An 18,417-nucleotide genomic window follows, 5' to 3' on the forward strand; every position below is an offset into this window, starting at 1 on the left:
ATAAAAACGGAAAATGCTGGAAATACTCGGTAGGTCAGGCAGCATCTGTAGCAAGAAATGGTGCTAACATTTCAGGTCAGTGACCTTTCATATCTGCTGCCTGACCTGCTGAGGTATTTCCAGCATTTTCTGTTTTTATTTAAGATTTCCAATATCTGCAGTATTCGCTTTTAGATTTTTGTATAAATGGACTTCACTGTAACTTCACAGCAGTGACCTTCAGTCCATCATGAGCCAAAGATTCACAGGCATTATTTAACCATTCACACACACATCCTGGAGTTCCATTTCATATAATGGACTAGACGTGCTGACACTGGGCCTCCAGTGGAGGTTTTTGAGATCTTACCATCCTTTAACATCCCATCTTGTACAGTGCTGATTGTAATGTTTTAGGGCATGGTCAGGTACAGCGTAGCACATGTGGGAGTAACACTGTTTTGAGGGGAAGGTGCAGAGGATGAAAGAGAAATTCTGAGTTTTCCGTTAGTTAGTGTTGTTTTTGTACTTAATTTTTTTATATTCCCAAATTGTGAATCAAGTTTGCAAATAATATCTCTTTTTGTAAAAGCGAAATATTTTACAATCCAGTGGGATGATGAATAGTCTAAAGGTAACGGACTTTAACATTTAAAAAAAAAACAGTGACAGACCATTATCTGAGGTGTCATTTTTAGTCATGATCTGAATTTTGGTATCAAATTCTTGAAGCCAGCTCAGCAAACCTTACTGAGGGGCTTGCAATACATCTGTGTTTGGGTGCTTCTTGCTTAATAGTGGTGCATCCACTGGGACTAATCAACCAATGTGAAGAATAATGACTTTCATTGTCCATCTTCTGTTTGCACATCGGTATCTCCCTTGGAGTACTACGTTCACTTTGTATCTAAAAGTGCTTGTGATATCTGATAATCTACGCAGAGCACATGAATAGGCAGGAAATTGACTTTAGTGCTGAATGGGTTGCACACAAAGTTATTTCCCAAAAGTTATTTTATTTCTTTTTCAGTATTAAAAGCCCTTACTTACTTGGCTACAAGGATCAAAGTGGAAATGAGCTACACATGGGGCTGAATTTCATAGAGCCCTCGACTTCTGCAACAGTGGCAGTAGGGGAGGGGGTGGGGATGGCATGAAGATCGCTCCGGATGAGGCCCGCCGCCAACCCCAGCGCTGGCAGGGCACGGCCTGATCTCAACAGACATGCCTCGTGACAGCACCACCACCGCCCTGCTCGGTGACGGGACCACAATTTACATATTTAAATAGGTTACCTTACCAGAATTAATGAAGATCCCTTCACCTCCTGATTTGCTGCCACAATCTTCATCCTGGTGGCTGGCACTGCCATGCCTTCAAATCCCCAATTGGGGAAATGAGGCGTGACACCTGTGGGGAGGAGGTAATTTTCTCAGTGCCGGGGGGTGGGGGGAGCGGGATCAAACTTACCTGATTGATCGAGGAGGTGACGGAAGGGGTAAAGGACAAAGGTTCTGAACTTAGGGGGTGGGGGGAAGGTCACATATTCAAGGTAAGTATTTTGTGGGGGGGGGCGCGGGGAAGGGCAGAAATGACATAATGCTATTGGGGGAGTAGGAGAGGGTATGGAAAGATTTTTTTTATTCATTTTTATTAACTTTAAATTCACTGTCTCTTTAAACATTTCAATTGTCATTTAGGGCTCTAAGCCCTTTAAAAATGGCAACGCTGTCTGCGCAATGGTGCCGGACACCGTTGCTGGGGAAGGCTCGCCCACCTATAGAATCCAGCCCATGGGCCCTATCTTCTATTATTGCCTAATAGCTCTTCTCAAAATTCACCCTCTTACTATTGTGACTCTGTTCCAATCTGGAATCTCTGTGAGGTAACGTGTGCCACACGCTGTCCACTTTTAATCTGCATTAGATAAAAAAATTCCCTTGTTGGCAATTAGATAGTTTAATTTCTCCAACCGCCACCCCACCTCCTTTCTTGAAAGGATAGTCAGGCAGAGGTATTTTCTGTGAGAACATGTGTCCCTTTGTTTATAGTTCTGTCTCTTTTTAAAAAAAAATAACTGATAGGTGAGCAGGGCAGTTTTAATAAAAGGGTAATAAAAGTAGTTGTACCATCAGCACACAGTAGCAGAGAAATGATTATTGTTTTTCCTAGCTTTAACAATCTAATTTTACATGTTAGTATTAGCATAAATAGTTAATCTTAAAAAAAAAGTCAGAGCAGCTGATGTCTGTTATATTTATTGTGTTAAAATCATTCAGAAAGGCTGCTCGTGTCAGGTTTATAAAGTTAACCGTTGATAATTGTTAACTCCACAAACGCTGAGCCTAGACAGTGAGCATTGGGATGCACCACAAGTGAACCCATTCCCATTGTCACTCGATGCCATCACACAAGAACTTTCATTAGGGCCATTGATGTGGAAACTCCTGATTTTATCTTTTCTGTTTTCTAGTTAGAGGACAGTTGTAACCACCCTGTCACCTGCCAACCTGCTAACTCAGCACAGTACCACAAATGCATTGCATTTACACACCACTGGGGAAAATGGATCATTTTTCAACATGTTTTTCTACAAAATAATTCCCTCTTTATTGAATGTTACTGGTATAAAAAAAATCTTGGCTGTGTTTATTTCCATGGGTCCAATTTTAACTTTGATGTCCCTGGGTTGGGGAAGGAAAGACAGAATGTGGCTTTAATCTGACTGCTAAAGTTGAAATTGTAGGTACTTTAATCACCAAAAAAAGGATAAATTAACATTCTCTGGGAAAACAAGTGACCATTTTGAGATTGTTGAGGGAGACCTGAAGCCAAATGAAAGATAGAGAAAATTTAAATTTTTCTGCAGTTACCAAAGTGAAGCCAAAAAAAAAATGGAAATGTTCAGTTTTTAAAAAGTAAATCAGCTGAAAAGGGGTAGAACTCTTTTTGAAAGGTTGGAACTGGCCAAAGTAGTTCCCTAGTCAGAAACTTGAACAATAATAGTTGAGTGTAGAGATTAGTGTCTGTGACATTAATTTACAAATGCATTTGTCTGACAGTCTTCTATCTGCTGTTTTAGTGGAAAGGTTCACCTACTTGTTCAGTTCAACTGGGTTAACACCTGTTAAAGGAGATAAGGAATGCATTGAGCATTAGCGACATTCAAGTTTACTAATTTCTAGCATTAATGACTTCACATCAGTAAGGCAGTCAGGAATCAAGTTAAACTGCAAGGGGAAGAATGAGTCAATATTGTAATATTCAGACTAGATGCAGCAGCATAAAGTAATTTTCCCATAATTACCATTGCAGATGCTATGCTCGTTAGTAACAGACCTACTTAATTGTAAATAGTTAATTTTTTTAACTAGTACATAGGTTGGCAGAAAGAATAAAAAAGAAGCATATTATCTAAATGGTGAGAAATTGCAGTGTTCTGAGATGCAGAGGGATCTGGGTCTCCTAGTGCATGAGTCGCAAAAGGTTAGTATGCAGGTGCAGCACATAATTAGGAAAGCTAATAGAATGTAATCATTTATCACAAGGGGAATTGAATACAAAGGGAGGTTATGCTTCAGCTATACAGGCCATTGGTGAGACCACATCTGGAATACTGTGTACAGTGTTGGTCTCCTTATTTAAGGAAGGATGTAAATGCGCTGGAGGCAGTACAGAGAAGGTTTACTGGACTAATACCTGGAATGGGTGGGCTGTCTTAGAGGAAAGATTGGACAGGCTAGACTTGTATCCGCTGGAGTTTAGAAGAGTAAGAGGTGACATTATTGAAACATATAAGATCCTGAGGGGTCTTCACAGGGTGGATGTGGAAAGGCTGTTTCCACTTGTGGGAGAATCTAGAAGTAGGGGTTACTGCTTAAAAATAAGGGGTTGCCCATTTAAGACAGCGATGAGGAGAAAGTTTTTCTCTGAGGGCCGTGAGTCTTTGGAATTCTTTTCCTCAAAAGGCTGTGGAAGCTGAGTCTTGGAATATTTTTGGATTTATAGATTTAGATTTAGAGATACAGCACTGAAACAGGCCCTTCAGCCCACCAAGTCTGTGCCGACCATTAACCACCCATTTATACTAATCCTACACTAATCCCATATTCCTACCACATCCCCACCTGTCCCTATATATTCCCCTACCACCTACCTATACTAGGGGCAATTTATAATGGCCAATTTACCTATCAACCTGCAAGTCTTTTGGCTGTGGTAGGAAACTGGAGCACCCGGAGGAAACCCACGCAGACACAGGGAGAACTTGCAAACTCCACACAGGCAGTACCCAGAATTGAACCTGGGTCGCTGGAGCTGTGAGGCTGCGGTGCTAACCACTGCGCCACTGTGCCGCCCAGGCAGAGGTAGATAGATTCTTGATAAGCAAGCGGGTGAAAGGTTCTCCTGGTAGGTAGAAATGTGGGGTAATCAGTTCAGCCATAAACTTATTGAATTGCGGAGCAAGCTCAAGGGGCCGAGCGGCCTACTCCTGCTTCTAATTCGTATGTTCTGATGATTCCCTATGTAAACAATTTGTTTAAGTACAGATAGAGGCTTCAGAGATGCCTGTAGCCTGCAGTTAAAAGCATTTTATTTTTAAAAGCAGACTGAAAGCAGATGTCCCTTTTGTTGCAGCCCACACCAGATAAAAGTGCTGTGGCAGGATTTCTGTGATGAGGAACAGAACTTGCTGATTTTTGAGTGCATTTAAAATTGGTACACTCACACACTCGAGCTGCAGTGCAAACTACGGCCCTTAATATGGGCAGCCAGTGCTGCAAGATAGATTTTTCTAGGTTCCCTTGGTTTGCAGAAGACATTTGTACATTTAGGACTAAATTTTATTCTGGCGATGGGGGTCCCGGCAGCAGGCCAGAAGGCAGGGGAGACCCTGCCTCTGCCCTCCTTCGGACCCCCGTTGCAATTACATGGCGTGCAGGCAATTAACTGTTGTTGGGGGTGCCGTCCCTTTAAGGAACAAGCTCCCATCTCTAGAGCTGCCGGCCAATTGGAGGGTCTGCAGCGGCGAAAAGATCCCCGGAGAGGTTGAGTGGGGTCAGGTCACCAGGGCTATTCAGACAGGCCTCAGCGACGAGGTGATGGGGTGTCTTCCCCGGTGGGAGGAGGGGGGCCGGCCACTGCCTCTGGGGGGCCTGGATTGCCCCCAAAGGAGGGACTCCCAACCCCAATACAGGGTCTTAATTGGCCTGGGGTGGGAAAGCAGTTCTCGGCCTTCCCCACCACGAACTAAATTGGAAGGCATCAGGTTATGGGCCCTCGCCTTCTGCCACAATTCAGTAGGTCCATCCGCTTCCGTTCCCATCCCTAGAGAGCCCATAAAATTCAGTCCTTGGTGTTTGTTTAGCTCAGATAGCACCAGTGTTCATATTACTAAAACTATCCCAGCAGCACAAACCATAGGTTTCACATCTTCAAAGTATGGAGGTTGGAATCTTGCACTCCAAACTAAAGGTAAAAATGCCTAAAGTCTCCATCCACACTGGCTTAATTATCATGATGGTGCTGTTTAAGAAAACATGAAGTGAAAAGAGATGAGACCAAGTTCAATCAATCAAGAGCACTCCTTCCACAGACCATCGTCGAGGATGTATGTTTTCCAAGGAATTCATTTGTATTAGAGTCCCTGAAGTACTATAAATTTTTGGAAGGAGTGAACTTAGTGTATTTCATAACATGCCTATTGTCAGAGTTGTCTGTGAAACACAGATTGGTCCCCCTGACTTTACTGAGGTTCAGGGCTTTCTCGAGGGAAAAAAAAATGCTCTATGCAAAACATATGGGGCGGCGCAGTGGTTAGCACCGCAGCCTCAGTGACCCGGGTTTGGTTCTGGGTACTGCCTGTGCGGAGTTTGCAAGTTCTCACTGTGACCGTGTGGGTTTCCGCCGGGTGCTCCGGTTTCCTCCCACAGCCCAAGACTTGCAGGTTGATAGGTAAATTAGCCATTGTAAATTGCTCCTAGTGTAGGTAGGTAGGTGGTAAGAGAATGGGTGGGGATGTGGCAGGGAATATGGGATTAATGTAGGATTAGTATAAATGGGTGGTTGTTGGTCGGCACAGACTCGGTGGGCCGAAGGGCCTGTTTCAGTGCTTTATCTCTCTATGATTCTATGACTCTACATGGCCTATGATCAGTTCTTCCTCTTCCCATTTCATCTCGAGAGAAAGATTTACATACAAAAGCCCTGAAATCAATAAATAATGGAGAAAAACATCCACCTGTTCTCATGTTCCCACTGTTCGACTCTGAGCTACTGCCCCACCTGTACAACATTCTTCTTTTGCTCTTTTTAAAAATTTGTTCAGGGGATGTGGGCATTGCTGAATAGACCAGTATTTATTGCCCATCCTTAATTGCTCTTGAGAAGGTGGTGGTGAGCTACAGTCTTGAACCGCTGCAGTCCTTGGGGTTTCAGTACACCCAGAGTGCTGTTAGGAAGGGAGTTCCAGGATTTTGACCCAGTGACAGTGAAGGAATGGCAATATAGTTCCAAGTGAGGATGGTGTGTGGCTTGGAGGGGAACAAGCAGGTTCCCATGCATCTGCTGTCTTTGTCCTTCTAGGTGGTAGAGGTCTTGGGTTTGAAAGGTACTGTTGAAGGAGACTTGGTGGAGTTGCTGCAGTACATCTCGTAGATGGTACACAGTGCTGCCACTGTTGGTGGTGAAGGGTGTAGATGTTGAAGGTAGTGGATGGGGTGCCAATCAAGCGGGCTGCTTTGCCCTGGATGGTGTCGAGCTTCTTGAGTGTTGTTGGGGCTGCACCCAACCAGGCAAGTAGAGAGTATTGCATTACATTCCTGACTTGTGCCTTGTAGATGGTGGCCAGGCATTAGGGAGCCAGGAGGTGAGTTACTCGCCACAGAATTCCTAGCCTTTTATCTGCTCTTGTAGCCACAGTATTTATGTGGCTAGTCCAGTTCAGTTTCTGGTCAATGGTCACCCCCAGAATGTTGTTAGTGGGGCTTGCAATAATTGTAATGCTATTGAACATCAAGAGGAGATGGTTTGATTCTCTCTTGTTGGAAATGATCATTGCTGGCACTTGTGTGGTGCGATTGTTACTTGCCACTTATCAGCCCAAGCCTGGATGTTGTTTGGGTCTTGCTGCATATGGACACGGACTGCTTCAGTATCTGAGGAGTCACGAATGGTGCTGAACATTGTGCAATCGTCCGTGAACATCCCCACTTCTGACCTTATGATGGAGGGAAGGTCATTGAAGCAGCTGAAGATGGTTGGGCCTAGGACACTACCCTGAGGAACCCCTGCAGTGATATTCTGGGACTGAGAAGATTGACCTCCAACAACCACAACCATGTTCCTTTGTGCAGAGGGTTTTCTGCAGAGAATTTTCCCTCAATTCCCATTGTTTTTACTGGGGCTCCTTGATGCCATACTCGGTCAAATACTGCCTGATGTCAAGGGTAGTCACTCTCCCCTCACCTCTGGAGTTCAGCTCTTTTGTCCATGTTTGGACCAAGGCTGTAATGAGGTCAGGGGCTGAGTGGCCCTGGAAGAACCCAAACTGAGTATCAGTGAGCAGGTTATTGCTGAGCAAGTGCCACTTGATAGCACTGTTCACGGCTCATAGCCTTTGCAGTATTCAGTGCCTTCCATCGTTTCTTGATATCATACAGAGTGAATCAAATTGGCTGAAGACTGGCATCTGTGCTGGGGACCTCAGGAGGAGGCCAGAATGGATCATCCACTTGCCATTTTGGCTGAAGATGGATGCAAATACTTCAGCCTTGTCTTTTGCACTGATGTGCTGGGCTCCCCCATCATTGAGGATGGGGATATTTGTGGAGTTTACTCCTCCTCCTGTTAGTTGTTTAATTGTCCACCACCATTCACAACTGGATGTGGCAGGACTGCAAAGCTTAGGTCTGATCTGTTGGTTGTGGAATCGCTTAACCCTGTCTAGTGCATGCTGCTTCTGCTTTTTGTCATGCTCGTAGTCCTTTTCTGTAGTTTCACCAGGCTGACACCTCATTTTTAGGTCTGTCTGATGCTGCTCCTGGCATGCCCTCTTACACTCTTCATAGAACCAAGGTTGGTTCCTTGGCTGGATAGTAATGGTAGAGTGGTGGATATGCCAGGCCATGAGGTTACAGATTTTGGTTGAATACAATTCTGCTGCTGTTGGCCCACAGCGCCTCGTGGATTCCCAGTTTAAGTTGCTAGATCTGTTTGAAATCGATCCCATTTAGCATGGTGATAGTGCCACACAACACTATGGTGGGTATCCTCAATGTGAAGATGGGATTTCTCTGCACAGTCCTTGTGGCGATGGTGACTCCTACCGATACTGTCATGCCCTGTCCATTAACAGATCTGAACTTAATGTGGAAATGGGCGTGTTGCAAAAATTCCACCTTTAGGAAGTCTTAACAAAATTGTAATTATTCTACATGTCTTAAAAATGTTCGGTCTGTGTAATCATATAATTCTTCCCAAATTTTTATTTTCCTTGCCATAGTTGAAAGCTGCAGATTCAGCAGACACTGAAATCCCAGTACACTGGATGGAATCGCAAGCTGGTATGCTTCTGGAGCTGATGATGCATCAATGTCCGACACAGTATGAACTTGGCAAACTGCTGCAGTTACTGGCTGATGTGGACTCTGCCCTCAAATTAAATGGTAAAGATTTTAGTCAAGTTGAAGATCTTGCATTTACACAGCATTTTCACAAATTCTGGACACCCTTAAACACTTTATCACCAATGAAATGCTTTTGAAGTGTAGTCACTGTTGCAATGTAGTTAATTTGCACACAGCAAGGTCCCACAAACAGTAATGAGATGATGACCAGATAATCTGTTTTAGTGATGTAGATTGAGGGTTAAGTATTGGCCAGAAGACCAGGAGATCTTCCCTATTGTTCTTCAGAATAGCGCTTAAAATCTTTTCCATCCATCTGAAAAGACAGATGGGGTTTCAGTTTGATACCTCATCTGAAATATGGGACCTCTGACATTGCAGCACTCCTTTAGTACTGCACTGAAGTGTCAGACCTGATTATGTGCTCAAGTCTGTGGCATCTCAGACCGTCTTTTAACCTGAATTCTGGAATAAAACACCAATTGAAATAAGCAAGTGGATAGGCGGAAGTTATAATCTGAAAGGAATCTTGAATACTAGGGTATACAGCAGTGCTTGAGAACATAGTAGTGGATAGGATATCCTTTGAAACATGGCAGGACAAAGGTACAGGTGTGGCAACTCATCCCCAACACTGATCACATCAGAAAGTGTAATAATAAGATTAACCCAGTGAGGGAGCGTGTTAGTGGGGCAACGGGGAACGGAATGGGCAGTGTTACACAAATAATGCAGCAATACTCCAAGAATACATGTTCTCAAGAAGGGTCACTGGCCCGAAACGTTAACTCTGTTTCTCTTTCCACAGATGCTGCCAGACTTGCTGAGTATTTCTTGTTTTTATTCCAAAAATACAACCATTTTTGTAGGAATTTATTGGTTTATAAATGGGGAAAAAAGTTATACAGAATTAGGAACATAGGAGCAGGAGTAGGCCATTTAGCTCATCGAGCCTGCTCTGTCATTCAGTTAAATCATGGCTGATCATCTACCTCAACGCCATTTTCCATGCTCTCCCCATATCCCTTATGTTATTAGTATCCAGAAATCTATCGATTTTCTGTCTTGAACATGCTCAATGATTGAGCTTCCACAGCCTGCTGGGGTAGAGACTTCCAGAAATTCACGAACCTCTAAGTGAAGAAATTCCTCCTCATTCTCGGTCTTAAATGGCCTGCCCCTTATTCTGAGAGTATGTCCTCTGGTTCTAGACTCACCAGCCAGGGGAAACATCCGATCCACATCCACCCTGTCACACCCTGCAAAAATGTTCTAAGTTTCAATGAGATCACCTCTCATTCTTTGAAACTCTAGGGCAGAAATTGAAGCACAAAGGTTTTGTGATGTGAACAAAATAGACAGAGTAGCAGTATATTATGAAAAATAAACCACACATTGTTGAGACCAACACAATTATCTTGCACCAGAGGCATTTAGGAACAATGTGACCCATAACACTGTATTTTTTTTCTATAATTCTCAACTTCCTGAATGTCCTCCATTATATATAGCTCATATACTAGTTGTCTGTAAAAGGAGTGTTTTCTCATAAAATCCCTTTATCCTGCCATTGATTCCTTTAAAAGAAGAGATCAGATGCTTCCTCTTGTGATGTGGGGGAAGAGCAGAGCAAACAAGAACCACATGTGAACCCTGGTTGTGTATATGTGCCACTTAGTCTTGGAGAGGCTTTGACAGGTTGGGAGCAAGTCATGCCGTGGACGGGGAAAACTTAGGGGATGACAAGTGAGAATTAATCCTAATGTTATAAAATCCCTCACTTTCCTTTCATGTGAGACTCTCCGACTGAGTTATTGGTTGACTGCACTCAAAAAAGCTACCAGAGGATTCTGGGTTCTTTACATATTGTGAATAACAACACACAGTCCTTCAATGTTTCCTATCCATGTTTTAACCAATTCTTCGGATGTTACTAAGGCTGGGATTTTGTTGAGCTCCCGACATTGGGCTCCATGGCGGTGGGGTGCCGGAAGATCACACCAACAGTGGCCCGCCACGGAGCCCGATACCGGGATGCTGGGGCTGATCTACCCGGCGGAGGTGAGGCTCCGTGGCAGCCTTCCCGCTGCTCGGCAATGGGGCAGTGCTTTAATATTTAAATAAAGGAACTGAATAAATGAACATGCCTTTCACTGCGATCTTGCCAGCTGTCCATGATCTTCCGTGCGGCGGCCAGCAGTCACGCCCTTTCACTTTCCTGTCCAGCGAAAGCTGGCGCCACCAAGTTGGGGAACCTGGGATTTTTTTTTAAGAGTAGCGGGGATGTCAGATCTGTATGTGTAGTGGGGGGGTGGGGAAGGTGTGACCTCTGCACTTTGTGCAGTTGTGGGGAGGAGGTTACATCTTAAATGTGAGTGTTTTGGTGGGGGAGTGGGGCAACCATTTATTTTCTTTGTATTGGTGGGGGGGGAAATGGTCCAAAAATCGATTTACAGTGTTTATGGGGGTGGAGGTGGTACAGGCTTCAACCGTGCAGATCTGGCAGCCCTTTACAAATGGCACCAGCGCATGCGCAGAGGCAGCTGACGCCGTTGCTGGCATCAGAGCCTGCCCCCGCAGCAGAACCTTCTGACGTGTCATCTTTTGTTTTTTTTTTATTTCTTCTAAGGTACAGGACCTATTTATAGATTTTGCCCTAAGATCTGCAGCTAACTTGCTGCTGCCTGTCACTTTATGAGACCCTTTCTTTTAACCCTTATACAATGCTATTAGCAAATGCCAAAGTGGTTAATTTGTAGATGACTTCACTGATGCTGGTGAATAGTGTTAGTTGAAAAATGCCAGCTCATGAAATCTGCCCAGCGCTCCTAGATTATTTATTTCCAAGGGGGAGGAATGACATGTGGCTTGCATTAACTGTAAAAGCATTCATTCTTGAGTAGAGAAATTAATTTCACACAGGGTAAGCTAGAACTCCAATCGTATGGAAACAATTTTCTATTTGCGATGAATCATACAGGAAGGTAATAACCTACTATTTGACAATTAGGATGTCATTAAATCGATCTTGGGAGATGCATAATATTAAAATGCCTATTTATAGAGGAATGTAACCTGCGTACTAAGTTTATGTTGAGTAGTCTTTCACAGGGTTGGTTTGTGGGGGGAAAAATGTTTTCATTTGGAACTTTCTGAAGATCTCCAGTGCTGTACTTTTTGATTAACTAGAAGTAAAGAAAACTCTACAGGAACTGTTTTTCTTACATCCCAGGAATGAGTGATGCTGTTAACATATGTAACTCAGTGGCGTTCTGCATGTTCAAATCGGATATCAATCTAAGAGGCTAATTAGATTCTGCTTGTTGGAGACCCATTATTAATTGGACAGTTTCACCATTGAGAAATCCTGATAAATTACCTGCATTATGTTTCTGCGTAAACAGGGAAAATAAATCATTTTGTTGGGTTACTAGTCACTGGCCTAGAAATTCATTTGCGTCCATTTTCAAGCATAAACTGAACATTGACTGTGACCGCCATACCTACTGATGGGCGAGAGGACCATGCGGTATTGGTCCTTTCACGTCATCGGAAGCCCACCAGCATGCTGCGGGTGTTAGTCGTGCCCCAAGATGCAGTTCACCAGTCACTGCGAGGACCAATAACAACCATAATAAAAACAGAAAATGCTGGAAACACTCAGTCGGTCGAGCAGCATCTGTGAAGAGAGGAAGAGTTAAAGTTTCAGATCTGTGACTTTTTTCATCAGAACCAGAATTGGCCAACTGGGATGCCAGCTGAGGCAAGTCGGGTGTTTGGAGGAGAGGAACAAGGATCAGAAGGGGGCGGGAGGAGGGGGGTTGGTGGTGATGGTGACTGGTGGTGGCAGCGGCCTGCAGTTTTTAATGTGGAGTCAGGAAGTGCACACCAGGGTGAACATTCAGGTAGGATTTAAAAACCTACCTTTTATGTTTCTTTCTCTTTGAATGAACGACCACTGGTTAGGCCACTGCAGAAGCAAAAAGCCTGTCTGAGGTTGCATAGTGGAGGCTCCGATGGCCATATGCCGGAAAGGTCCATTAGCCAGGGCAGGACCTTTCTTTGTATATTTAACTTGGGTAGCTGCTCAGTCCAATATGGTAGAAGCTACACTACTGCCATATATTGGGCACAGCACCGTGTGCCCAGAAATTGGTGTATGCTATAGCTAATTTATGCTTGCAAAATGGGCAAAACACATACCAATTGCTATCCTACTGACTGTAGCCGTATGAGAGTGTCAGATTAATTTCTGTTACGAATCTGGAACACACTGCCTGAAGGGGTGATAGAGGCAGGAACCCTCACAACATTTAAGAAGTATTTAGATGAGCACTTGAAATGCCATAGCATACAAGGCTACGGACCAAGTGCTGGAAAATAGGATTAGAATAGATAGGTGCTTGATGGCCAGTACAGATATGATGGGCCGAAGGGCCTGTTTCTGTGCTGTATAACTTTATGACTGTGATGACCGAGGCAGGAGTAATGCACTGTCAATTCAGTCCCAATACTCCACAGATCACAGCATATTATTAAAGTTTTCCCACCTACTAGAAATAAGCCAAATTAAAACACTTTAGTAAACCCCATAATAAAACAGACCAAACCAGATATCTTTAAACAAATTAACTATTTAATAATAAACTAAATCTTAACACTATTAAGATAAATTTATGTCTAAAGATCTTATAATTTCTTATTTATCCTAGCCCTAATGCACACATACATATATTAAAAATCAACAGTTAACTGGTTTTAAAAATAGTATTGCTTAGGAAATAAATAAGTTGCTGGTTTGTAAGTCCTGGTGAGTTATGTTCCTGGTTGGTGAGGTGACCCAGATTAGAACAATCAGATGCCACTTGAAGTCTCCAGGTGAATTCGACGAAATAGTCTTTTAATAGATAGGCATTTGAAGCACTTCGGTTGCAGCAGTCATCACACAGTTCTTTTAACAAGTATAGCCACAGGTCTATTTGGATTCTAAAATTGGTAGTTTGACAGTAGAAACTTTACTGAGAATTCCAGCAAACACAAACAACCGACAAAGAGTCCCTCTTGAAGGCAAATGTTTTTTTTTCAGGGTTTTTTTCTCTCCTTGGGCAATGCAGAGTCTGAAGATAAATTTAGATTTTCCTACTAAGAAAGAGGGATCCTTTGTTTCAGCGAAGCAAGCTTCGCTGGACTCTAGTTCAAACCGGTCGAAGCCGGTCTTTATCCACAGTTAAAAGTTACAGTATACCATGTGACCTTCTCTCCTGCTGTGGCCTAGGAAATGGGCGCAACTGCTAGCACACTCTGCTCAGTCTTAAAGGCACACAGTTTTAAACAGAGGAGAGAAAAACAGTTCCGTGACACCTCTCTCAACTAGTTGGAATGAAAGAGCACTGAAACAGTTTTTGTCAATGATTTTAGCTTTGCTGTTTTGCTCTTTTGCTGTCCTAGGCTGAAAATGACCTGCTTTACTGTTGCTATACAATAGTGATAAGTAACAAACAGAGTTGACCTTTTCTCTTTATTTGTTCTTATTTTTTCTTTCTTACTTTCACTTCCTGTAGGGAAACCTTCCTACAGCTGTTCTGAGCGCACTTTCTTGAATTTAGTACAAACATGGGTCCTAGGCTCAGTGCATTGGAGCTGCAACCAGCTTTACATTCCATTTAAGTCACACTTTCAATCCTAGAAACTCCACAACAGCTCTCCAGTCATATCCCCTTAATGTGCTACAACATATTATTAGACAAATGAAGATAAAAGTCAATTGTAATCGATTGTAACTGTTTGTCCAAAACAAATCTAGAGATTATTTCGTTAAGGAAGATGAGCGATTTTGTAAAATGGCACTTTTTTTTTTAAAAAAAGGACACCTGTCACAGTTCCTTTTAAAGATAAGTCCTGGACAATCAACCTTCTTGGAAACCACATAGTCCATGGTTCTGGGAGCTAGTTGCCTGCTCACTAGGTTATAGTAAATGATGAAGAGTTTTCGACCTGCTTGGTTAGGGTAGGTTGTGCCAACCCAGACTCAATAACACTCCTGGATTCTCAAATGAAGAGTTTAATTCCACATTATTTTCTTTTTTGTGTTTCCAAGTGAACAGATGCATTTTAAAGTATATATTCTAATGTAATTTTAAAAATTTCTTGTTTAGCTTGTATTCCAGTGCATAAATGAAATGTGTGTCTCATAACTAGGACCAGATTTCCGAAAACTGAGCAGGCTCAGTCAGCTTCTGCAGGACACCTCGATTGCTATTGATCGCTCCCTCCTCGTTGACTACAGTACAGACACCTTGAAGAATGTCTGTCTGCAAATTCTGAACCAATTGCAAAAGAAGGGGCTTTTTGCTTTAGCTAGACAGGTGGCTGACCTAGCCCAGCTTCCAGTAGACAACTTGGTGGTCCATGAGGTAATATTTTTTGTTTGTTTGCAAATATTTGACTGTAGATCAAAACTATAGATTAGTTAAAATTTGACCTAATTTGTGGTGGTATCTCTGCATTTTTCTTTGGCAGTTAAAGGAACAGAAACCTTTCAGCTCCAGCTCCAAATCGAAAATCCCTAGACTAATTCAGCTCGAATTGTTAATATGAGAGAAAACATGCAATTTCTATTATTTGGAACATCAAGTTGAGTGTGGCAAAATGTTAGCATGACAAGGCGACACCATGGAATTGTTGGCCCTGGATTCTCTGCAATGGTGAATTCCCATTCTCCAACACATTGCTTTGAGGAGAATGCAAAATGAAGACCAGGTGCTTCTGTGTGAGAGTGCAAGAGAATAACAGCCCGATTGTTCTCATGCACCTCTTGATGCTAGTTTAGATTGGCAGAGGACTGTACATGGGCTGCCTAACCTCATCTGTGATTGATGGATGACTCAGAAAAATCCAAAGAAGGATTAAGGGGTGGGAAAAACTGGAAAGGGGGATTTATACCCGAACACAACACAGTTAATTCAATATATTACATATGTCTCCAATATTTCATTTCTTTTTCAATTACAGGTAACGCAGGAATTACAAAATTTGAAACAATGTGGTCAATGGCAAAGGAAAGAGACTAGGATAAATTTTTGGAAGAAATGCCACGATTGTTTCAAAAATAATTTGATCTCCAATTTAGTTGCCTCTGAATTCTTTCTGGCTCAGGCCAATGATAAGCCATTCATTAAATCAGAACTGACTTCATCTTTCAAAGAACAGTTCCTTAACATTCAGGAAAGATGTCTGCTGTTGACTGTGGCGGGGCACTGGTTATCACAAAATAATCCTCCATTCCTGGATCAGTTGGAAGAGGTGGAGAAGAGGATTTGGTTGTGTCGCATCAGTCAACAGACTTTGCTGATGTCCACAGCTTCGAGATTTGCTTGGCAGGTTTCAGCCTGTGGCGAAATAACCTTTGATGGTGCCACCAAAGAGTTCTTGTTCTCCCAACTACCTGCTCTGAAGTCCCCAAAGTATCTCCAGCTTGAAGGATTTCCAAAAAAGGACACGGCTTCCAACTGTAGACTAGACACAACAGAAAAAGAGGCCCTTAATATTTTGATTGGCGAGTTGTTAGATGGAGGCTGCATTCATGAAGCCAGTCGAGTCTCTAGGTATTTTGAATTTTACAACCAAGACTTATCTCTGGTTCTCCACTGCAGAGCCTTGGCTTCAGGAGAAGTACAAACAACAGATTTTCATCCCTCAATTCAGATCATCTTGACTGCAGGAGCTGCTTTTAATGGAGAGATAGGACTCCATCGGAAAAGGATTCCAAGTTGTAAGTTGGTTTATTTGTACTTGTCCCAAATTGAATCATAGAAACTTACAGCACAGAAGGAGGCCTTTCGGCCCATTGTGCCTGTGCTGGCTCTTTGAAAGAGCAGTCATGCTTAGTCCCACACCCTGCCTTTTTATCCATAACTCTCTAAGTTCCTCACCCTCAAGTATCTGTCTTTTTAAAATTATTTATGGAATCAGCTTCTACCACCTTTTCCAGTAGAGCATTCCAGATCCTGACATCTCATCAATAAAGAAACAAAGAGACAGAAAGACTGCATAGAGACATCCCAATGGTGTAGTAGGTTAAAGTGCTCTCAGACTGTGCTGCAAAGTGATGGGGCTTTGGTTTGTTTACTCTGTATGGTATTCAGTTTGAGTGTGCAGTGAGATAAAAGGCTTGGAAAAGAAAATGAAAATCTCGTTCATGTGGGTGTCCGGTAGAATCAGATCAAAACAACTTGCTGTGTAAAGAAATATTTCCTCATTTCACCTCAGTTTCTTTGGTCAATCACCTTAAATCTGTGTCTCCTGATTACTGCCCTTTCTGCCACTGGAAACAGTTTCTTCCTATCTGCTCTAGCGAAACCCCTTCGCGATTTTAAACACCCCTATCAAATCATCTCTTGACCTTCTCTTCTCTAAGGAGAACCCCAGCTTTTCTACTCCACATAACTGAAGACCCTCATCACTAGTGCTATTCTAGTAGCGGGGGATTCACTTTGTATCTGGTTGTGTTGTACCTGATTTGAGGTGGGATGAGTTCCATATTCATAAACTAAAAATAACAAATGCATTACATTTCACTGACAGGTTGGCATATTTCATACAACCTTCACTAACTAAAAGCTTAAACTTTTGACTTAATTAAATTTGTTTATTGTCTTCAGTGGATGTCGATGGACAGTGTGTTTATTGTCACCCTGAGAGGCCTCCTAAAATGTAAGGTTTTATGTAGTTAGTAAACTAAAGATCGTAAAGGGAATATTGACTTAGATTAGGAGAGCTGATAAATTCCCCCCCACCCCGCCCATGTTTGTTCTGAATACAAAAAGGATATTAATCTTCAACAGCCTCCTCAATTATGCCATGCCCATTACTGTTCTTTATTGTGAGAAGGAACTCTGTTCATAGGGTACTTTTCCTGTGGTGTGCCAGCTAGCCATTAATGATTATCACTAATAGTCAAAAGCAGTGTTTGGAACCATAGCCCTGAAAAGTTTTGATTGTATTCTGGTAGAATGCTGCTTTTGAAGACCTCTCCTAAAGTCCAAGGGCTTTGTTATGATGGGTCAGTGATGCAGAGAACAATGGACTGGTTTTGGTTGCAAACTCATTATATTGGTTTTCAGCCTACCCTGCCAGAGGGAAAAAATTTCTGTCCTGGTACATGGCTGGTGTGGAAAACGTCAAAGGGGATGAGAGACTCCCTTCTAAGGTTTGGGGTAGGACATACTGTAGGAACAATAGTGGGAGCTTTTCTTCCACCAACTTCTCTCTTGAAGATTATGTTTCATTTAATCTGTTGGAGAGGTTAGTGTGTGCATAATGCTTTCTGTACCTCTGCATTTTCTGTTTTTAGTTTGATAAGTTTGTATCTCTGCTAAACAGTTAAGAGCCTGAGACTGTGTGCTAGTGTTTGGCTTTACAGGATTCAGTACAAAATCACATCATGTTCCCATGTTGCTTGTATACTGGCTAATGGTATTTTTCCCTCCTTCAGTGAGCAGTATAACCTCGTCATTTGTTCAATATCCAGAAGAAGGCATTGTTAAAGACCAGGTTGTTGTTAATCTGCAAACCCTCACAAATGAGTGCCACCACGGAAAGAGTTATTGCCGTCAAGTTCTTAGCTTGTATGAGCTCTCAAAGGTACCAGCGTTAACTCTTCACAAAACAGTTCATGGAGTAATCGGTTAACAACTATTAGCATTGTTCTTAAACCAAATGCAAGTATAAAGGAAAATACTGCTTATAATCGTCATTGGAATAAGTCCAGAGCAAAGAAATCAACTGCCACAATGCTGAGAAACATGTCTCA

At 42.6% G+C, this 18,417-nt stretch overlaps 1 protein-coding gene across 2 annotated transcripts in view; it reads left to right on the forward strand.

The window, feature by feature from the left end:
• The window catches only part of spg11 (SPG11 vesicle trafficking associated, spatacsin), a 151,670-nt gene that overhangs the window by 99,686 nt on the left and 33,567 nt on the right, over positions 1-18,417 (forward strand). For both annotated transcript variants that reach the window (XM_068018211.1, XM_068018210.1), the window contains exons 28-31: positions 8,483-8,645; positions 14,805-15,019; positions 15,618-16,377; positions 18,100-18,248. In XM_068018211.1, coding sequence (XP_067874312.1) covers positions 8,483-8,645; positions 14,805-15,019; positions 15,618-16,377; positions 18,100-18,248 — 1,287 coding nt within the window. The remainder of the gene's footprint in view (positions 1-8,482; positions 8,646-14,804; positions 15,020-15,617; positions 16,378-18,099; positions 18,249-18,417) is intronic.

The sequence above is a fragment of the Heterodontus francisci genome, chromosome 38 (assembly GCF_036365525.1).
Source record: "Heterodontus francisci isolate sHetFra1 chromosome 38, sHetFra1.hap1, whole genome shotgun sequence".
In the NCBI taxonomy this organism is placed as follows: Eukaryota; Metazoa; Chordata; class Chondrichthyes; order Heterodontiformes; family Heterodontidae; genus Heterodontus; species Heterodontus francisci.